Source organism: Talpa occidentalis, unplaced genomic scaffold, assembly GCF_014898055.3.
Source record: "Talpa occidentalis isolate TD23 unplaced genomic scaffold, MPIMG_talOcc4v2.1 talOcc4.7, whole genome shotgun sequence".
Lineage (NCBI taxonomy): Eukaryota > Metazoa > Chordata > Mammalia > Eulipotyphla > Talpidae > Talpa > Talpa occidentalis.
Genome location: NW_023605083.1, coordinates 120,226,448 through 120,245,373, shown reverse-complemented (window position 1 = coordinate 120,245,373; position 18,926 = coordinate 120,226,448). Strand labels below are relative to the sequence as shown.

At 41.6% G+C, this 18,926-nt stretch overlaps 1 protein-coding gene across 3 annotated transcripts in view; it reads left to right on the top strand.

Annotated features, from left to right (window-relative positions):
• Positions 1–18,926, top strand: part of DNAJC7 (DnaJ heat shock protein family (Hsp40) member C7) — a 32,967-nt gene that overhangs the window by 1,643 nt on the left and 12,398 nt on the right. The window contains exons 1-5 of one of the 3 annotated variants that reach the window (XM_037494741.2): positions 3,289–3,507; positions 10,922–11,010; positions 11,736–11,860; positions 12,505–12,618; positions 13,253–13,327. In XM_037494741.2, the coding sequence (XP_037350638.1) occupies positions 3,479–3,507; positions 10,922–11,010; positions 11,736–11,860; positions 12,505–12,618; positions 13,253–13,327 (432 nt within the window). In that variant the 5' untranslated portion in view covers positions 3,289–3,478. Of the gene's footprint in view, positions 1–3,288; positions 3,508–8,042; positions 8,221–10,921; positions 11,011–11,735; positions 11,861–12,504; positions 12,619–13,252; positions 13,328–18,926 lie in introns of those variants that run through there. The other 2 variants (XM_037494742.2, XM_037494740.2) reach the window with 2 other exon arrangements.

The following is an 18,926-nucleotide window of genomic DNA, read 5'->3' as shown; positions in this document are numbered from 1 at the left end:
GTAGAATTAATTCATGAGATCTGAAATCAGGATTCCGAGATTTTTTGCTATCCAAGTGAGGCATGTAAGAGGTGAGGCAGAGTGAGTAGTTACCAAGTTTAAGAATATTAGTGCAACCTTTGCCCCAAGTGCCTGGCCTTTTGGGACCTGACAGAGAAGGCAGGGTACCAGAGACTAGTCTTTTTCTCTACTTAGTTTTGAGTTTTTCACATCATTCCTAGTTGTTTCCAGCTAGAATGAAGCATCGTCAACATCGAGAAACTGAAAAATGGGCAACAAAGCTCCCTGACACAGAAAGTTTATCTGTCAGGATTTACTTTACTTGGGCTTGAAAGAATTCACTGGTTCTTTGTGCTATAAATAGGTACTTGGGCTATATATAATTTAAGAAACTCATCCTGTTCAGTTTAAATCACTGGTGTAGGGTTGTTCCTAATTTGAGTTCTACTTCAAAACCCCCTATCCAAAGCAAATCTCTTCCTTAATAAAATAAAATCACAATCATAGATGATATTTTATCCTGTCATGAAATGGTAGTAAGTGAACAGGGAGATACATTAAGACACCAAACACATGATGCAGTGATGTGGCCACATCACCCCAAAACAGGATGTTTGGTAGCACAACCAAATAAGGGTGTCGCTGATGTTAACTGCTCTATCTCGTGGAGTTTGTTGTCATTAACTGTGAAATAAAGTTTTAACTGCCAAGGAAAACAAATTTAATTATGAAAAAATGCATTCTTACCAAATAGATTTATGTTATACAAATGTTTCTAGAATCTCTTTTAAAAAGACAGTAAAACAGATGGTATATGATAAACATTTATATGAGCAAATCAGAAGGAAAATATAATAGAATTTAAAAAAAAATTTGACTTTCAGGCATATAAGGCATCCTTAGGATAAACATTAGGCTTTGTTATTAAGGAAAAAAACTTGTTTATGGTTTTTCAGTGCTAAAAATGGAGATTTAAAAGTTTAAGAAGAATATTATTTTACATTTTTCACATATCCCGAAATCCTGTGCAGCCATAATAGTGGCCAGGGAGAGGGGCATCCTTTACAGTTGCCCTTTATTGTCTGGCTTGGTTAGTCATTTGGCCAAGTTCATGTCTCCTGTTATAGTCCTACTGCCAGTTTGCTTGGGGAGAGGTGAATTGTGTTGTTTCTGTGAAGTTCTGCAAGGGTTCCTTCCTTCCTTTCGTCTTGGCTCAAGGGCATCCTGCTGCTGCTACTAAATTGTCACAGTCCCACAGGGGCAAAATGAGAGGAGCCTTCAAGACACTGCAGCATTTTAAATAGCTACGTGCTTTATTTCCTCAGCTTTAGTGTCTCTAGAGAGAAAAGAAATGGACAGCAGGTTTTTTTCCTGTCACTCTTACAAAGTTCTTTTTCCCCCATAGCAGCTGAGCGGCTAAAATAAAATATGTATTAGTTGACACTCCAAAATAGATCAAGGTTCTGTACATGAAGATTATTTATTTCTCATTGCTCACCAGAACAGATAAAGCTACTTGGGAGCCAGAGGGCTAAATTTGAGAGGTTTTACTTTTCAGCTAATTTAAGGCCTTACATTTTCCTGGGAAGTTGCTGCTGCTTTACATAGTATATGAATGCCTGTCTTTAGTGCAGAGGCTCTGGTTACATTTTCTGTATTGGAGACCAACTCGGTTTCTATAGGTAGTCTTAATTGTGGTAAAATTGAAGGATTTCGGATAGCTCTTTAGTAAAAGAAACACTTCAGTGTCTCAGCACATACCTGGCATGACCGACAGTGATGTCTAAAAGAACCAATAGGGGGCCTCCCTAGTGGCACAAGGGGTTAAGCACCGTACTATAAAGCAGTCCACACTGTGAAGCAATCCGCAGACTCTGTAGCACAAGTTTGATCCCCGGCCGGCCAGGGAGCAACCCACATGGCGCAGCAGACCTCTCCTGTCTCGCCCACTGCTCCCTTCAGCAGTATATTTCAGTCAGTCTGCTTGTTCTGTTCCCCACTCTGTCTCTGGTGAGTTCTCTCACCCCCCGCATTCCTGGCCTGTACCCCAGCTCTTGTATGCATAAATAAATAAATAAATAAATCTTTTAAAATTTTTTTAAGACTATTTTTTTTTTAAGATTTATTTTTATTTATTTATACACGCACGGGGTACAGTCAGAAGCACAGGAAGGTGAGAGAATTCACCAGAGCCAGAGTGGGGAGCAGAACAGGCAGAAGGACCGAAGCACACTGCTGAGGGGAGCAGCGGGCGGCAGGAGAGGTCTGCACGCCATGTGGGACCCTCCTCCGGTGGCCGGGGAGCAGCCGGGCATCGAACCGGCGCTGCAGAGGCTGAGGGCAGCTTTGCAACCCAGCGCTCAATCGCTGCGCCACCAGGGAGGCCCAATAAATCTTTTTTTTTTTTTAAAAAAAAAAAAAGAACCAATAGGAGCAGTAGACTTAGGAGCCAGGATGTCCTTACCTGATTACTTGAGCTAATAATCTTAACTTCTCTGTATCTATTTTTCAGATGGATGCGAACAAGACAAATATTTTAGACCTTCTGCTATTAGATATCTAGGTATTGTAAACCCTTTGTGGATTAGGATTTTACCTTTAATTCTTTACCCTTATTATCAGTGAGCATGAAACCCTGGATCCATATCCTAGAGTCTGCTGCAGTTGCTATTTGTTTCCTGCTGCTTCTTGGAACATTTTGAGGTTGATGACCTTATTTAACTGTACAACTTTTGGGGATGCCTTCCCACTCCTTTCTTCCTCAGTCTGTTTTAAATTCTTGGGCTTTTGTAGCCCTGGTCTCTAAGTTCCTAAGGCAATTGGCTAGACATTTCATTAAGACTGCAAGTTGGATGCAAATTTATCTTTGACTTTGAACTCAAATCAATAAAAAACACTGCTCCAACCTTCCTTTTGGTGTACTTACAGTGTGGGGTCCAAGATGTAGAAATGGGAACTAGGGCAAATTAGTCACGGTTAAGGACGAGAAACTTAGGAATACAGAACCCTGAAAACCAGCAAAGTAATTGAACCCTGATAGTCACAAGTGGCAAAATTGTTAACTAATTGTAACTAGAGCAATGGTGGAGTACAGAGGGTAGGTATCTTTTTTCTTGCTGCTTTTAATTCATATCAACCAGAACCAGGTAACTTGAATAATTTTAATAAAATGTTGAGCCAAGTGACAGTTACTCTAGTGTGTAGTCTGTTCCCAACGACCAGAACTCTGATTGGCTTACAGCACAGTCTTATTGTACATTCCAGCCAATCAGGGATTAGTTTACTCATTGAAACTAGTGTTTTAAAAGTTTTTAAAAGCTGAGTACTGGGCACTTGCCTTTGCTTTCTTTCTCTAGGACTTTAGAAGAGAACAATGATCAGCGGCTGCCTAGGTGCCTTACCTGATGCAGAGTCCCTCTGAGAGCCCATTTCTCCCTTTCTCCACTAATGTTTGGTCCCCTTTCTCCAGTGCTGAGTCATGTGGAAGTTACTTAGAGGTCGTTCCAGGTATTCTTTTAAACTGTCTGAATTTCAGCAGTAAGAACAGAATTCAGAATACAAATTATTACAGTAGCCTATTCATTGTATTGGAGTGACCATTTTTTTTCTTCCCCAGGCAGATCAAAAATGGCAGTTGCTGTTTTACCCCATGTTAGCCAGGGGTATGAGTGGTTGAGACTTTTGTGGATGGTAATATGAGGAAGAATATTTGACTTTTAAAGTCCGGTTCTGAGACCTGATGTTCTATTGTCATGTCATTTAATCTTAGCGTGGGAAGGCCAGATTGTCAAATAAGCAAGATGTTTACCTTCTCTTCTTTTTTTTTTTTTTTTTTAGACATATTTATTTATGCATACAAGAACTGGGGTACAGGCCAAAGGTGCGGGGGGTGAGAGGATTCACCAGAGACAGAGTGGGGTGTAGCAGAACAGGCGGATTGACTGAAATAAACTGCTGAGGGGAGCAGCAGGTGAGACTGGAGAGGTCTGCTGCGCCATGTGGGTAGCTCCCTGGCCAGGGATTGAACTCGTGCTGCAGTGGCTGTGGATAGTTTTATAGGTTGTGTCTTAACTCCTTGCACCACCAGGGAGGCCCCCATCTCTTCTTATTCTAATTGTAGACTTTTGGGGAGGTGAGAAAGGCAAGCAGGACCTTCTCTTTTTTCTTAATTTCTGTCCTGAGAATTCTTCCCAGTGGCAGTTTGCTCTGAGACAGTCAACTACCTGTTGAACTAAGAAACCGAGAAAACTTGGGAAGCAAAATACTGGTTAATAATCCAGATTGATTCCTCTCTCCAATACCTCCTTTCCCCCTGCCCCCCAAACAAAAATCCAGAAAACAGCCTTTTTCTTAAGTGTATTTCCTCAGTTCTGAATTTTTGATGGGTGCTATTGTCCCCTTGAGGGTAGTGGAAGATGACACAGAGTATAAAAACAAGTTTCTGGCTAATGCTAAAAAGCCAATGACTTGTGTCCTTCATATAGCTTCAGAGCTTGTTTCACAGAAGCAGCGGTATACTTGGGTCACTTCTCACAGGGGTAAATGATGGTTAGGTAGATGCACAGATTGTGACCCTGCCCTCTTAAGAAATTAGCGTGAATTTTTAACTCACAGTTGAAACAGAATGTCCCGGTGCCTGCAGTGGTGGGATTTCCTCTGATTTGATTGGTTGCTTGGTTTTCCCCCATTGAATTAGACATCGCCAGAGTTGCCTGGTGTCCTTCCCTGTTCGAGCAGTAGGGAGTGCTACTGCCTTTATAGACTGAATCTGTGACTCCACTTGGTGCCCTTTATTCTTCTGGTTCTGCCCCTGTTGAGGCTTCCCCCTGAATGTCCAGACATTCCAGAGGGATGGCCAGAGAATAATTTGAATTGCTATGTTAATGAGTTTTCTTTACCTTCATCTCCTTCCCTCTTTTTGGGGTGGGGGGAGGTGTGGGGCAGGTATTTTGATTGTGCTTTAAAATGAAAGTGGAAACTATTCATTAGGAGATTGGGTAAAGGAAACTGGGTGGCCCACCTTTGCCAACAGATAGCAGTTGGATAGAGCCCACCCTGTTTTCTTGACCATTAAGAGGCCTTTATTTGTAGTCAACACACAGTACCTTGCATTTAGCAAGCATTCAATCTGTAGAATTGATTTCCATTTTCTCTGTGAAATTTAAATTGTCATTTCACCCCTAGATTACTTAGAAGATTTTTTAAAAAGTAAGAAACAGTCTGATAATGCTTATTCTTTTATATTATTCTCTCATGAAGGTCAGAGAGAGTACAACATGAAACAAGCCCTGTGACATGCCTTTGGGGACAAGAGGTCTCCGACTGTGGGAAGGAGGAAGGAATTTCTACTCTAAGGCTGGCCAAGATCCCGTAAATTCTGAAGGGTGGAGGACATTTCTACATGAACGGGCCCCTAGTAAATTTGACTGAATAACAGAAATGGGTGCAGTAATCATAGAGTTAAGGTGACATTTTGGAAGTAGTAAATATAATAGGAATGCATAAAGGATATTTGACTCACTGGCAGTATAAAGTGTTACTGTTACTGTTAATAGCCTGAGGGTAAACAAAGGACAGATCCTTTTTTCTTAGGTTCCTTCTGCCAATAAAAAAGCCTCCAAAATCAAAACACCCCTAAATACTTCTCTCTAATCATTTTGTCCTGTGTTGTAAGTTTAGCAAAATGGATTTTTTCTTCTACATCAAGAATAGCAAATACTTAAAAAGAAATGCAAGGGCCTCCCTGGTGGCGCAGCGGTTGAGCGCTGGGTTGCGAAGCTGCCCGCAGGCTCTGCGGCGCCGGTTCAATCCCCGGCTGCTCCCCGGCCACCGGAGGAGGGTCCCACATGGCGCGCAGACCTCTCCTGCCGCCCGCTGCTCCCCTCAGCAGTGTACTTGGGTCCTTCTGCCTGCTCTGCTCCCTGCTCTGGTGAATTCTCTCACCCTCCCATGCTTCTGACTATACCCAGTGCTTGTATAAATAAATAAATAAATCTTTAAAAAAAAAAAAAAAAAAAAAAAGAAATGCAGAAAACCAACAACCTATAGAAAAACATCCAAACCGCTACATCTGTTTTGATATCAGTTATCATTAATGGCTATAGAAAAGCTGGACTTTATTAAAAATGTTACTCTAATCAAATATGTGAAATAAACAAAAGCAGTGTGGGGTGTTTTTTGTCATAGAAAATCTGATCAGCATAGCCTAGATTACAAATGTTGTAGGTTAGTGAAACAGTTCTCTTTATTTCTCATACACTGAGGTAGAATAAACCCTAAAATAATATTGTACAGATGAAGCCCCTCATCCCTACTTTCATAATCTATAAGCCCAGGATATTTGAAGCAATTCCCGAGAAAACCCAGCTATTTTGAGGACATTTTTAAACCTATCATCCACTGAATTTTGCATTGGTGAAGGCTCACCGAAGTTTCTGGATGCCTCTTTAATTGCTAAAGGATAGACCAGTTGGCCTAAGGCAAAGAGTCTGCTTAAATGTTCAACTTGAAAATTTTTTGAGAAAATGGTTATTTTTGTAGGGTGTCTAATTTGGGGCACATTGAAATGTCAACTATGGTGTTTTAATGTGTTTTTAATTTTGCTGAACTGTAAACGCGCAAAGTTGGCTGGTGATCACAAGCACAAGTTGTCTGATTTGGTCACATGATGCTAGACCCTGCTAAGACCTGTGTGATACCTAATGATTCCCTTGGCAGTGTTTGTTGAGTGATCAGTATCTGTGATGAATGGATGCTAAAGAGAGAATGTAAACTGCATGGTGAGAGGATATACACAGATTTTTAACACATGTAGTATAGACAAGCAGAGCTGCAGTTTTCTGATTGATGAATTTATCTGTGGGGAAAAAAAGCCATTTTAAAAGAGTAAAACAGACCAAGAGTGGAGTGTATTCTTCCCTATACCTGTAGGAGGGAAGGCTAGCCAGTTCCTCACTGCTTACTTCCCATCATGACATCTAAACAGGATAGAGTTTTTTGAAAACCTTTCTGTGTCTGTTTTTTTTTTTTTAAGTTTTTTTTTTTTTTTTAATAGAGGCATGTTTTATTTATTTATTTGTTTGTTTGTTTGTTTTGTTTATACATGCACTGGGTACAGTCAGAAGAGCGGGAGGGTGAGAGAATTCACCAGAGCCAGAGCGAGGAGCAGAGCAGGCAGAAGGACTGAAGTACACTGCTGAGGGGAGCAGCGGGCGGCAGGAGAGGTCTACGCGCCATGTGGGACCCTCCTCCAGTGGCAGGGGAGAAGCCGGGGATCGAACCGGCGCCGCAGAGGTCGCGGGTAGCTTCGCAACCCAGCGCTCAACCGCTGCGCCACCGGGGAGGCCCCTGTGTCTGTTTTTCAAGAAATTGTTGCTGGCTATAAAAGTGAAAGGACTGGTTTAATGCAGATGGAGTCAATCCCAGCATCTCTTGGTGAATCAGAGAGCTGACACTTACTCTGTGCACTTATTTTGCTTAGAGTTGACCCAGCGATTGGATGGGGAATTGGATAAATTAGTTTTAATCTAATATCCTTGACACTTAGTAGAGGAAAAACACAGGACTCCAGGAATTAGGAAACCTGTGCAACCGCACTGGGTGCTCACTGCCTCTTCCTCTATAAGGACATGTGGTATCCCGATAACTGCTCCAGCAGGCCACTGCGAAATCTTCAATTGTAAAGCTTTCAATATCTGAAAAAGCATCGGATTTGTTATGGCCAAGTCTGTATTTTGCTATAGTGTTAAATTTCAGCCCTTAGTGTGATTTACGTTTTGTGGCTATAGAAAATCTGTAGTTTCATTTAGTCATTTTGGAGCTTTCATTTTTTCAGTTGGTCCAAGTAAACTCTGTTAATCCTGATTCTTTCTTTCTCAGTACCAGTGTGTTTCAGTGGGTACATGTCGCAACCTTACTAGGTTATTGAATGCATTTTTCCCTGGCAGTGAGTAGAGCAACAGAAGCCACTGCAAGATTGCCCTCAATTCCAGTGTTAACAAGCTCTTCTCCTTCTTTTCCAGTCCCACGCCTTTGACATCTCATCCTTCAGTCCCTTTGCTATAAGGGCAACTTGAACAAGCTTCAGACCTTTCTCAGACTCCCAGGGCAGGACTTGAATGGATTTGACCCTGGAATTGTTCCTGATGCAGCCTTGTTCAGTTCTTGCAGCTGCCATGCTGGATTCCAAAGATCCACTCTTTCCTCGGCTGGTCTCGCAGGGTCAGGCCCATTGGTTAAAGCTTGTCGTGTATTTGGTGGGGAGGTTCACAACGAAGGAGGGACTCCACTTTGGGCGTTGGATCTGGAGGCAAAAATAAGCATTCAGTCTAAAAGCACTAAGTGCCCATTGTTTTGGCAGCTGTTAATCAACCATGTTTCTGTGAAAATAAGTCCTTTTCATGAGGCAATTGTGTGGGAATAGCTAATTCTGGCCTGATGCTGTGCAGTGTGAAGTTAAAAACATGGTAACTTGTCACAACACAATTCTTCTTGTTCTTTCTGCTGTGGGCTGACTCTACATTACTCGCTTTGTTTGCTCTAGAATGGAATCTACTCACCATTTACTAAAATGAAATGCATTTCTTGGGGGAGGCGGTGTCCAGTTCACTAGGTCTTGCATCTTAAAGAGAAAGAAATCCTGCTCCTTCTGTGACTAATGTTAGGAATGCCACTTAGCTTATTTAAGTCCAGGTTACTGTTCTGGGATTGGATTTTATATGCTGGTACTGTTTTGACTTAAAGAAATTCATATTCATTGCCTGAGTCTTGTTCCTAGCGGTACACATTAATTTTCAAAGTCTTAGGCAGCATGTAGAGATGAACAAGAGAGAAAGTTTAGCATAGTAGAAAGTGCACGAACTTTGGAATCTGACCTTATGCAAGTTATTTAACCCTGAACCATAATTTCTTCTTAGAAAAGTGGAAATAATGAAACTCACTTGATAACACAATGCATTGAAAGTACCCAAAAGTACCTGGCCTGAATAATTATGAATAATCTTCCACAAAACTCATTCTTTGCATTTCTACTAGAAGCCAATGCTGAACTTACTAGCTTCCATGGGAGTTAGGCAAAAAAAAAAAAAAAAATGGAGGGGGGCTCCCTTCAGTACCTCTACAGGTTGTCTCACCTTTGACTTATAAGTTTCATGCTGCTGACAGTGTCCAGGTGCCTAGGTGCTGCTGGTTTGCTTCAAGAATTTGTGTGTTCTTAGCCACTAGCAACTGAAGAGAGGGCTTGATCTTCTCAAATACAGTCTGAGCCTAATGTTTCCTTTGAACTTACTACATTTATTCATAGCAGCTTGACAGTAGCTTGACTCAGTTTCTGAAATTCAGTGTTAGGAAAAATCCTTTATTCAAATCTCTTGGCATGTCCACTCCTAAAGGATAAACCTCTTCGTAGTTTTTAATAGTGACTTAATTTAGAGTTGCAGGATGCTGCATGTCATGCAGAAAGATTGCATCTGGTGCTATGAGTCTTGCAGTTGGGGGATTCTTCTTAAAGACTTTTAATGACAGATGTCCTCTTTACAGCACTGTGACAGTAAATAAAACTACTCAAACAGGTTTATATCCATCACAGTTCAAATCTGTCAGTGTTTATAGATCATTCCCATTTTCCTTTTCCTTTCTTCTAGTCTTTTCATGTTAGTAGGGCTTGCCAGGACAGTGATGGAGAAGAATGGAAAGGGAGATCACCTCAATAAAAAGAAGGCAGCTTTGCCAGTTTGTAGTTTAAAATACGTAAGTAAATAAATCACAAATCTTTCCAATGATTGATGTCCGTAGAATCAAGCTCTAAACCCCATACCATCACCAAAGTTAAGAACTATGTACTTTGTCCTCACTTCAGGTAGCCCCTGAACTGGCTTCTTTACATATGTGGAGGACAGGAGAAGAAACTGATTCTTCCTTATAACAAAAATGCACAGATATTTAGTTATTGTTGCAGTAATCGTTTTGGTAAAGAACCTTTGTACTCAAGTTGGTCAATAGAATGATTTTAGATATATTTGATAGAGCTTGCTAGTTTGTTCTTTTAAAACATCTTGGTCGTGTGTGATTTGATTCTAGTTCCTTGGTGAGGAATATAATTCCAGGTTTTATAACATTGTTCCTTTGAAAGTACAATTTATCTAATGCCACAAAAAATGGATCTTAGGGTCTTATATGACCTGCCTACTATTATACGAGATACTGCAGTGATGGCAAAGGGAAAGTAAGTACCCACATAAATGTGATGGATGGGCAGAGGGAATACCAATAGATGGGTACTTCTTACAGCATGGCACTGGCAGCCTGTACCTTGTTTGTGCCTGTCACCCAAGTTCTTGATTTCTACTGTCACTGAACTCTGTCCTCCATCTTACACACCAATATGCTATGCTTTTAACTTCTTTGCCACCTGCTTTTGCTCTGTTTGTCTTTCCAGTGACAAATGCATGAGCCATGAGAGAATAAATCAGTAAAACTCACTTTAATGTGATCCATTTTGCATTGAGAAATCAGTTGCCCTGAAAGGAATTATCTTTAGCTATTTTTTTGAGGGTTTGCTAAAGACACCACTTGTGGACACAATGGAAAGGAAGTAACTATAAGAGAACATCTCAATTTAGCTGTCCTAAAGGGAATGGCTGCAGGTGGGAATAGCAAGGCAAGACAAGCAACATAAGAGGATTTTTTATTTAGTTTGTATCTAAGTGAAAAAAAAAAACCAGCATCTGAAGAACCTGGATTCTTTCATTAGTACCTCCTTTTGGTCCATCAGCCCATTGAACAAATCTGTAAATTACTTCAAGTATCACACTAATTTGCAGCTCAGTGAGCTGGGGGCACTAGACCAAAGCTTGCTCCCATGAGTTTACAGAGTTTAGTCCCTAGCTATGGTAACATAATTCTCTTTCTCTTTCTCTTCCAGGGAAGCAGAATCTTTCAAGGAACAAGGAAATGCATACTATGCCAAGAAAGATTACAATGAAGCTTATAACTATTACACAAAAGCCATAGGTGAGAAGCACCTGGGACTTATGCGGGAGAAATAATTTGCCAAATACTGTGATAAATAGCTCCTCTCTGAGAAGTGGCCTCTTGCATAGTAGGTGGGTAGCTGTTACTATGTGAACTCCTCTGGACTTCAAGATCTCATGAGGCATTACTCTTTTTTTTTTTTTTTTTTTTTTTTTTAAGCTCAAGTGGGTATTTCTTCTTTTGACAAATTAAAGTCACTTCCAGAAATTGCAATATATTAGGGCTAAAAAGATGCCCACTTAAATGCATCTTAGCTGTTGCTAGTTCATTTATTATCTTAGACAGTAGTCTTTGTAAATATTGGCAAATCTTAGTTACCTCCATGCTCAGTTGGCGGGCATATTTTAGTCCTATGTCAGCATTTTTCTCACTTAATTGCAAGATCAACGAACACAACGGAAACCACAAGTTCATTTTATATGAAACACATCTTCTGTAAAACACACAATCTGTTAGAAGGATATATATTCTGACCCATCTCCCCCAAAAGATAATCTGTATACTTAAAGGCTAAGTATAAATTATTTTTTCATAGCTTCTTTGTTTTTAAATTTACACCACTGCTATTGTTCATTGCACAGGTACTCAAAAATTTGGCTATGACCTCTTAAGGAGACCGTATCAGATTGCTTTATAGTTTGGTGGCCTTGGTATCATTCTGAGGTGGAATGACCCCTGAGATTTTCTTTCTGCTTTACCTATAGATATGTGTCCTAAAAATGCTAGCTATTATGGGAATCGAGCAGCCACCTTGATGATGCTCGGACGGTTCCGGGAAGCTCTTGGAGATGCACAGCAGTCAGTGAGGTTGGATGACAGTTTCGTCCGGGTATGTAATGGGGCTCTCTGGGGAGTCTCTAGCCCAAGGTTCCTCATTCTCAACACTAGTGACATTTTGGGCCAGTGACAATTCTTTGTTGTGGGGAGCTGTACATTGTGTATTATGGGATTTTTAGCAGCACCCCTGACCTTTAACCATTAGATATCAGTAGCACCCCTTCCCTCCCTGGTTGTGACAGCAAAAAAAGTCTCTAACATGGGCCTCCCTGGTGGCACAAGAGTTAAAGTTTCAGTTCTGTCAAGCTATCACCAGCCATGAGTTCACTCCCCAGCCAGGGAGCTACCCACATGGCGCAGCAGACCTCTCCTATCTCCCCGCTGCTCCCCTCAGCAGTGTATTTCAGTAGATCTGCCTGTTCTCCCCATGCTATCTCTAGTAAATCCTCTCACCTCCCGCACCTCTGCAGTAGGTGCAGCCCTTGTATGCATAAATAAATAAAAATAAATCTTAAAAAAAAAAAGTCTCTACCATTGCTAAATGTTCCATGGAGGGCAGACTCACCCCTGGTTAAGAACCACTGCTCCAGCCATTTTCATCTCATGTAGATTTTGTGTAGGTGTTAATTGCCACTCTTGATTTCTCTCTGCCTGTCTGATCATGCTCCTTTTCTTCCCTTCTTGTGTTTCTTCTAGGGACATCTACGAGAGGGCAAATGCCACCTATCTCTAGGGAATGCCATGGCGGCATGTCGTAGTTTCCAGAGAGCTCTCGAATTGGATCATAAAAATGCTCAGGCACAGCAGGAGGTACGGCGTGATCCTGTTTGTATGGAAAGAGGCATTTGGGAGGACTCAAGACATGAGAGTTAGAGCTGTGCCCTAGTCTCACTTCCCTATCAGCCACATCTGTGGGTGGTTGTAGGCAAATCTCATAGGCTCTGAACCTCAGATTATTTATAAAAGGATTTACAACTTTAGAAATCTGTGAAAATTAGGGTATTTCTGAGTTTATTCAGGGATAGGGAGGTGTTTAAAGGACTGATCTGATTAAGGTTAAAGAATTTGAGTAAATTCAAACCCTGATTAAGTTGATAATAGCTAACACTTGATTAGTTTTCATCACCATAGAGTGTCTATCCCTGATGAATTTTAGTGAGATTCTCAAAAGTTCTGCTCAATCCCTGACAATGCCTCGCCTTTATTTCATGTTTGTCAGGATGCAGCTCTTGTATTCCTGACTTCACATTTAACCTGAGGGTGAAGGTTGGGCCTTCACCTTCCTAAGGAGTCTTGGCTGCACTTGCGTTCATCAACTTGACTTGTGAAAAGTTCATGATTTTGATTTTCTTGAAAGAAAGATTCATTGAGGCCTTAATGATCTTTGTCATTGTTGAATATACAACTGTAATAAAGCTTTTTCTTATCTGATTTGTTGGTATAGTTCAAGAATGCTAATGCAGTCATAGAATATGAGAAAATAGCAGAAACGGATTTTGAGAAGCGGGATTTTCGGAAGGTAAAGTACAACGGAGAAAATCTCATCTCTTCTTTCTCACAAAGTTTCTAGTGTGTGTGTGATTAAGAGGAGTATGGTACAGAAGATATAAAATAAATTATACTTTAATTTGACTCCATCCCTCTTTATTAAGACTGTTTTTAAAAAATTCACAGCAAAATTGAAAAGAGGGAACAGATATTTCTTATATACTCTCCTGACCCCACTTCTACATAGCCTCCCCCATTATCAGCATTAACCAACAGAGATACACTTGTTAGAACCAAATTTTTATGAATATGAGTAAAACTGCTATAAATATCCATGTGTGGGTTTTTGTGTAGATATAAGTTTTCATCTCCTGCAGGTAAATAGTAAAAAGTATGATTGCTGGATTGTATAGTAAGAATAGATTTAGTTTTGCAAGAAACTGCCAAACTGTCTTCTAAAGTGGCTTCACCATTTTGCATCCCCATCAGCAGTGAATGAGAGTTCCTGTTGCTCCACATCACCACCAGAATTAAAAAAAAAATTTGTTTTGCTAAGGTACTGAAGCAGGCTTTGGATCCAGGAGGCAGACCCTCAAGGGACTCTTAGTTCTTATCTCAGTAAGGAAAGAATACAGCATTGAGACTAAGGTTAGGGGGGAAATCAAGAAGTTTTTTGGCAGATAAGGAGGACAGTAAAGCTCTCTCAGGAGACAGGGGGCAAGAAGCAGGAGTTTATATGAATGTGGAGAGCATGGGGTAGAAGTTTGGAATTTGGGTAGCTTGGCGTTGTGTCTCGTGTTGATTGGTTGAGGCCCATTGGATCTCCCAGGTTTCTTGGTCAGTTTTCCAGGAACTGGCTTTTGTCCATTGCTTCTGCATTGTGTTGGTTTTCTCACTGAGTTGGGACACCCTGACAGCCTGTGCTCAGCCTGACTTCCTCATTCAGTACTTACTAATTATATTTCACTCTATAGTAAGAAGCAAAACAAGTTTGTTACTTGAGTTTGTTCCTTATTTGGTATAAGGTAATGGGTTGACAGTATGCTGGTTCATAATGTTAACAGAGGAAAGTCCAGTTAGAATTGAATATTAGATTTGGGTAATTCATCTTTATTTGAATGATGAGAGCCAGCTTTCACTCCTGTTTATGTGAACTGGATGGACCGAGGAAATCAAAAATAGAAAAAGACTACTTTTTTTTTAATAGAGGCATGTTTTATTTATTTGTTTGTTTGTTTGTTTTGTTTATACATGCACTGGGTACAGTCAGAAGCGTGGGAGGGTGAGAGAATTCACCAGAGCCAGAGCGGGGAGCAGAGCAGGCAGAAGGACCAAAGTACACTGCTGAGGGGAGCAGCGGGCGGCAGGAGAGGTCTGCGCACCATGTGGGACCCTCCTCTGGTGGCCGGGGAGCAGCCGGGGATCGAACCAGCGCTGCAGAGGCCGTGGGCAGCTTTGCAACCCAGCGCTCAACCGCTGCGCCACCGGGGAGGCCCGACTACTTATTTTTTTAAAGAACTTTTTTAATAGTGTACATTATTACTGCCTTTTTGATGTTAGGCCTTTCTATGGATGCATACCACTGTTCATTATGAAATTTTGTGACAGTTCCTAAAAATGTATATCCAAAGGGATTGACAGATCTGAAACATGGGGAGTATATAAAAGTTCTACTTTCTAGATCTTGTGGTTATGCTCATCTGTATAATTCAACTCCCTTCTTTAGACATACTTGAAAGTAGCTTTCACTAGAGTTTCTTTTTATTTAAATATTTTATTTTATATAATTCTTACATCTTTTTTCATCTTTGCACAATGTATACATTTTCATTTTGGTTATATTCCCCATAAAATTGCACCCCTTTCCCCTTATTTTGACTCTAGTCCTTCCTTTCCCCACCCCTCCCTCCCCCCTCTTTCACTAGAGTTTTAAAAAGAGATAAATGGCCCCCAAAAATGTTAATACATATATCTGATTAGCTTATGTAGAGTCCCAGCATTAATCTGCTGTTATCCCTCTCTGTCCATTGTTTTTAAAAACCACAGTGTCTTTGTAGTGTGATTCACATATTTGGGGTGTGTGTGTGTGTGTGTGTGTGTGTGTTTAGAAAGTGATTCTGCCTCCTATCACATCTTCTGAGGTTTACATAGGCAAAAGCTTGGTCTCAAAAGGCGGTCTTTTGAGTTTCTTTACTGTCTTGCCCACTCTGGAGCCAGAATCCCCAGTTGTGACAGAATCCTGTTTGTGACATCCCAGCCCCCCTCCCCACTGTAGCTCATGGTGATGTCACAAATGAAGAATTATGATCCTGGCAGGGGAAACAGATGAACTTGGAAGAAACAAAGATCTTCTTTGCCTGCAGCTGTCTGTAGTCATAGAGAGGTGGGGGTGGGAAGTGAAGCACTGAGCCTCCAGCTGACACTCAGAACCATTTCTGTACACTCCCTGTGAAGGCAGCAGGGTGTGGCTGCTTACACTTTCACTGAGCTCCACACTGTCGGTCTTTCTCTAAATTGAGGGGAGGAGATTAGCACCTTAATTCTGCCCTACATAATACCTGAGTTTTCATATTGTCCTTAGAACTTTTGGGCAGCAACTTGTGCCATTGAAGAGACATTCCTGCCATTGCCCTGTTGAACAGCTTCCTAGTAGAACAGCTGTGGTGTTTGCCTGCTTCCCCATATTTTTTGAGTTTTTGAGTAGGTGCTATTCATGGTTCAAAAGCTAGAAAGTGTAAGCAAATATTCAGTGACCAGTGTTCCCCCAAACTTCTCCCCCACCTGCTTAGTTCTCATCCCATAGAGTGACCTTTGTTCTTTTTGATTCTATTTCCCTCCATGCTTTTGTTCTCCATAAATAAGCAAATATAAATACAGATTCGTAATTTCTCTATTTTTTTACTTTTTTGTATGAAAGCTATTGTGCTGCACGGTTCCAAACCTTGCTCTTTGTCACCCAACGCAGTGTTAGTATATGAAAAGCTTCTTCCATTTTAGAGCCACACAGTGTTCCATTATATGAATGTCTGCATTATTGATATTAGTATGTGAAGAACGTCTATGTTTTAGTGCCATGTAGTATTCCGTTATATGAATATCTTCATTATCTAACCATCCTTTTATTGATGGAATTTGAGTTATTTTTTGCTCTTAAGTTTTCATACTTCATCTCTTCCTCCTCTTCATCCATAGAGGAAATGGTTGTCCCTTATTTCCTGATTTTCCCTGTGGCTCAGTTATTCTTTTTTCTTTTTTTTTTTCATTTATTTTTGCATAAAAGAACTGGGGTGTAGGCCAGAGGTCCAGGGGTTTAGTGGATTCACCAGAGACAGAGTGGAGAGCAGAACAGGTGGCTTTACTGAAATAGTCTGCTAAGGAGAGCGCTGGGCAAGACAGGAGAAGTCTGCTGTGCCATGTGTGGGTTAGCTCCCTGGCCAGGGATCAAACTCAAGCCATAGAGGTAATAGCACTGAGACTTAACCCCTAGGCCACCAGGGAGGCTTGGGTCAATTATTCTTTTTTTATTATTATTATTATTATTATAAAGATTTATTTATTTATTTATACAAGCACTGGGTACAGTCAGAAGTGCGGGAGGGTGAGAGAACTCACCAGAGCCAGAGTGGAGAGCAGAGCAGGCAGCGTGACGAAATACACTGCTGGGGAGAGCAGCGGGCAGCAGGAGAGGACTTCGCGCCATGTGGGACCCTTGCTGGCGGCCGGGGATCGAACCGGCACTGCAGAGGCTGCGGGCAGCTTTGCAACCCAGCGCTCAACCGCTGCGCCACTGGGGAGGCCCTTGGGTCAATTATTCTTTTTTTTTTTTAAGATTTATTTATTTATACAAGCACTGGGTACGGTCAGAAGCGCGGGAGGGTGAGAGAATTCACCAGAGCCAGAGCGGGGAGCAGAGCAGGCAGAAGGACCGAAGTACACTGCTGAGGGGAGCAGCGGGCGGCAGGAGAGGTCTGTGTGCCATGTGGGACCCTCCTCTGGTGGCCAGGGAGCAGCTGGGGATTGAACCGGCGCCGCAGAGGCTGCAGGCAGCTTCGCAACCCAGCGCTGAACTGCTGCGCCACCGGGGAGGCCCAGGGTCAATTATTCTTGAAGGGAAATGTGATTCAGTAATCACCTCCCAGAAATAGCAGTTAAACCAAAATGAAAGTTCATAGAACAAATGTCTAAAAAGAAAATGGGAATATATGGAGAGCAAGCCTTTATGAAGCTGTAAGACTAAATTAAATCTTAATGTGGAGAGAGAAGACTTGGCTTTTGGTTTGTATAGCAACTTGCTGAGTGTAATAATCTGATGTAATCTATTTAGGACCACTTAAAATGAACTATTGGGGGCCTCCCTGGAGGTGCAGGGGTTAAAGTCTCAGCGCTATCAAGCTATCACCAGCCACTGTGGCATGAGTTCAATCCCTGGCCAGGGAGCAAACCCACATGGTGCAGCAGACCTCTCCTGTCTCGCCTGCTGCTCCCCTCAGCAGTGTATTTTAGTAGATCTGCCTGTTCTGCTCCTCGCTTTGTCTCTGGTGAATTCTCTCCCCCCCACACACACACCTCTGGCCTACACCAAAGTTCTTGTATGCATAAATAAATACAAATAAATCTTTAAAAAGATGGGGGGAAAAAACGAACTATTGATATATTTCTTTACTGAAATTGATGGGGAAGAATAGCCACCCAGTCCTCAGTGAAACATGAGCTCATGGAACAGAAAGTGCTGGAAGCCCGCTCCAGCAGAATGTCGTGTCAGGGATCGCAGAAATGAGAGGACAGTGTCGGCGAAATCTTGCGGGGCGGAGGGGAAGTGGAGATGAGGCAGACACAGACACTCTTATATTGGTGCAAGTATCTCCTACTGAGGGTCTCAGCGGGTCTTTATTTATACCTTAAGGCAAGCAGTGAGATTACATCAGCATAAGTATTGAAGCAGAACAAAGACAATCATTAGATATTTTCTCATGACATATAGAGACTCCCTTGGTCTCATATCAAAAGGGCATTTCTTTGGTTACCTTAAGAAAAACATCAGGGACAATTAGTTTCCTAGGTACAGCTCATTTTCTAACATGATCAATTATTTAAGACAGCACAACATTTGGTAAAACTTAATCATTCTATTAAACTTTCCTAGTTTCAGTGTGGGCGTGAAATTCCTTTTCTATATATTTTTTTTTAAAGATTTGTTTCTTTTTATTTATACAAGCACTGGGTACAGTCAGAAGCGTGGGAGGGTGAGAGAATTCACCAGAGCCAGAGGGGAGAGCAGAGCATGCAGACTGATGAAGTACACTGCTGAGGGGAGCAGCGGGCGGCAGGAGATGTCTGCGCGCCATGTGGGACCCTTGCCTGGTGCCCGGGGATCGAACCAGTGCTGCAGAGGCTGCGGGCAGCTTCGCGACCCAGTGCTCAACTGCTGTGCCACCAGGGAGGCCCTCCTTTTCTATATTCTATTACTGAAATCAACCTATCTCCTTAGCATTCGATTAACTTGGCTAATTTATCAATTACTTCAAAGTGGCCTAAAGCAACTCATCAAATCTATGTTAGTTCTACTAAAGTCTAACTCTTAACCAGAAATACCTAACCTCCACACAGCCTGTGAACTATTGACCTTTTGC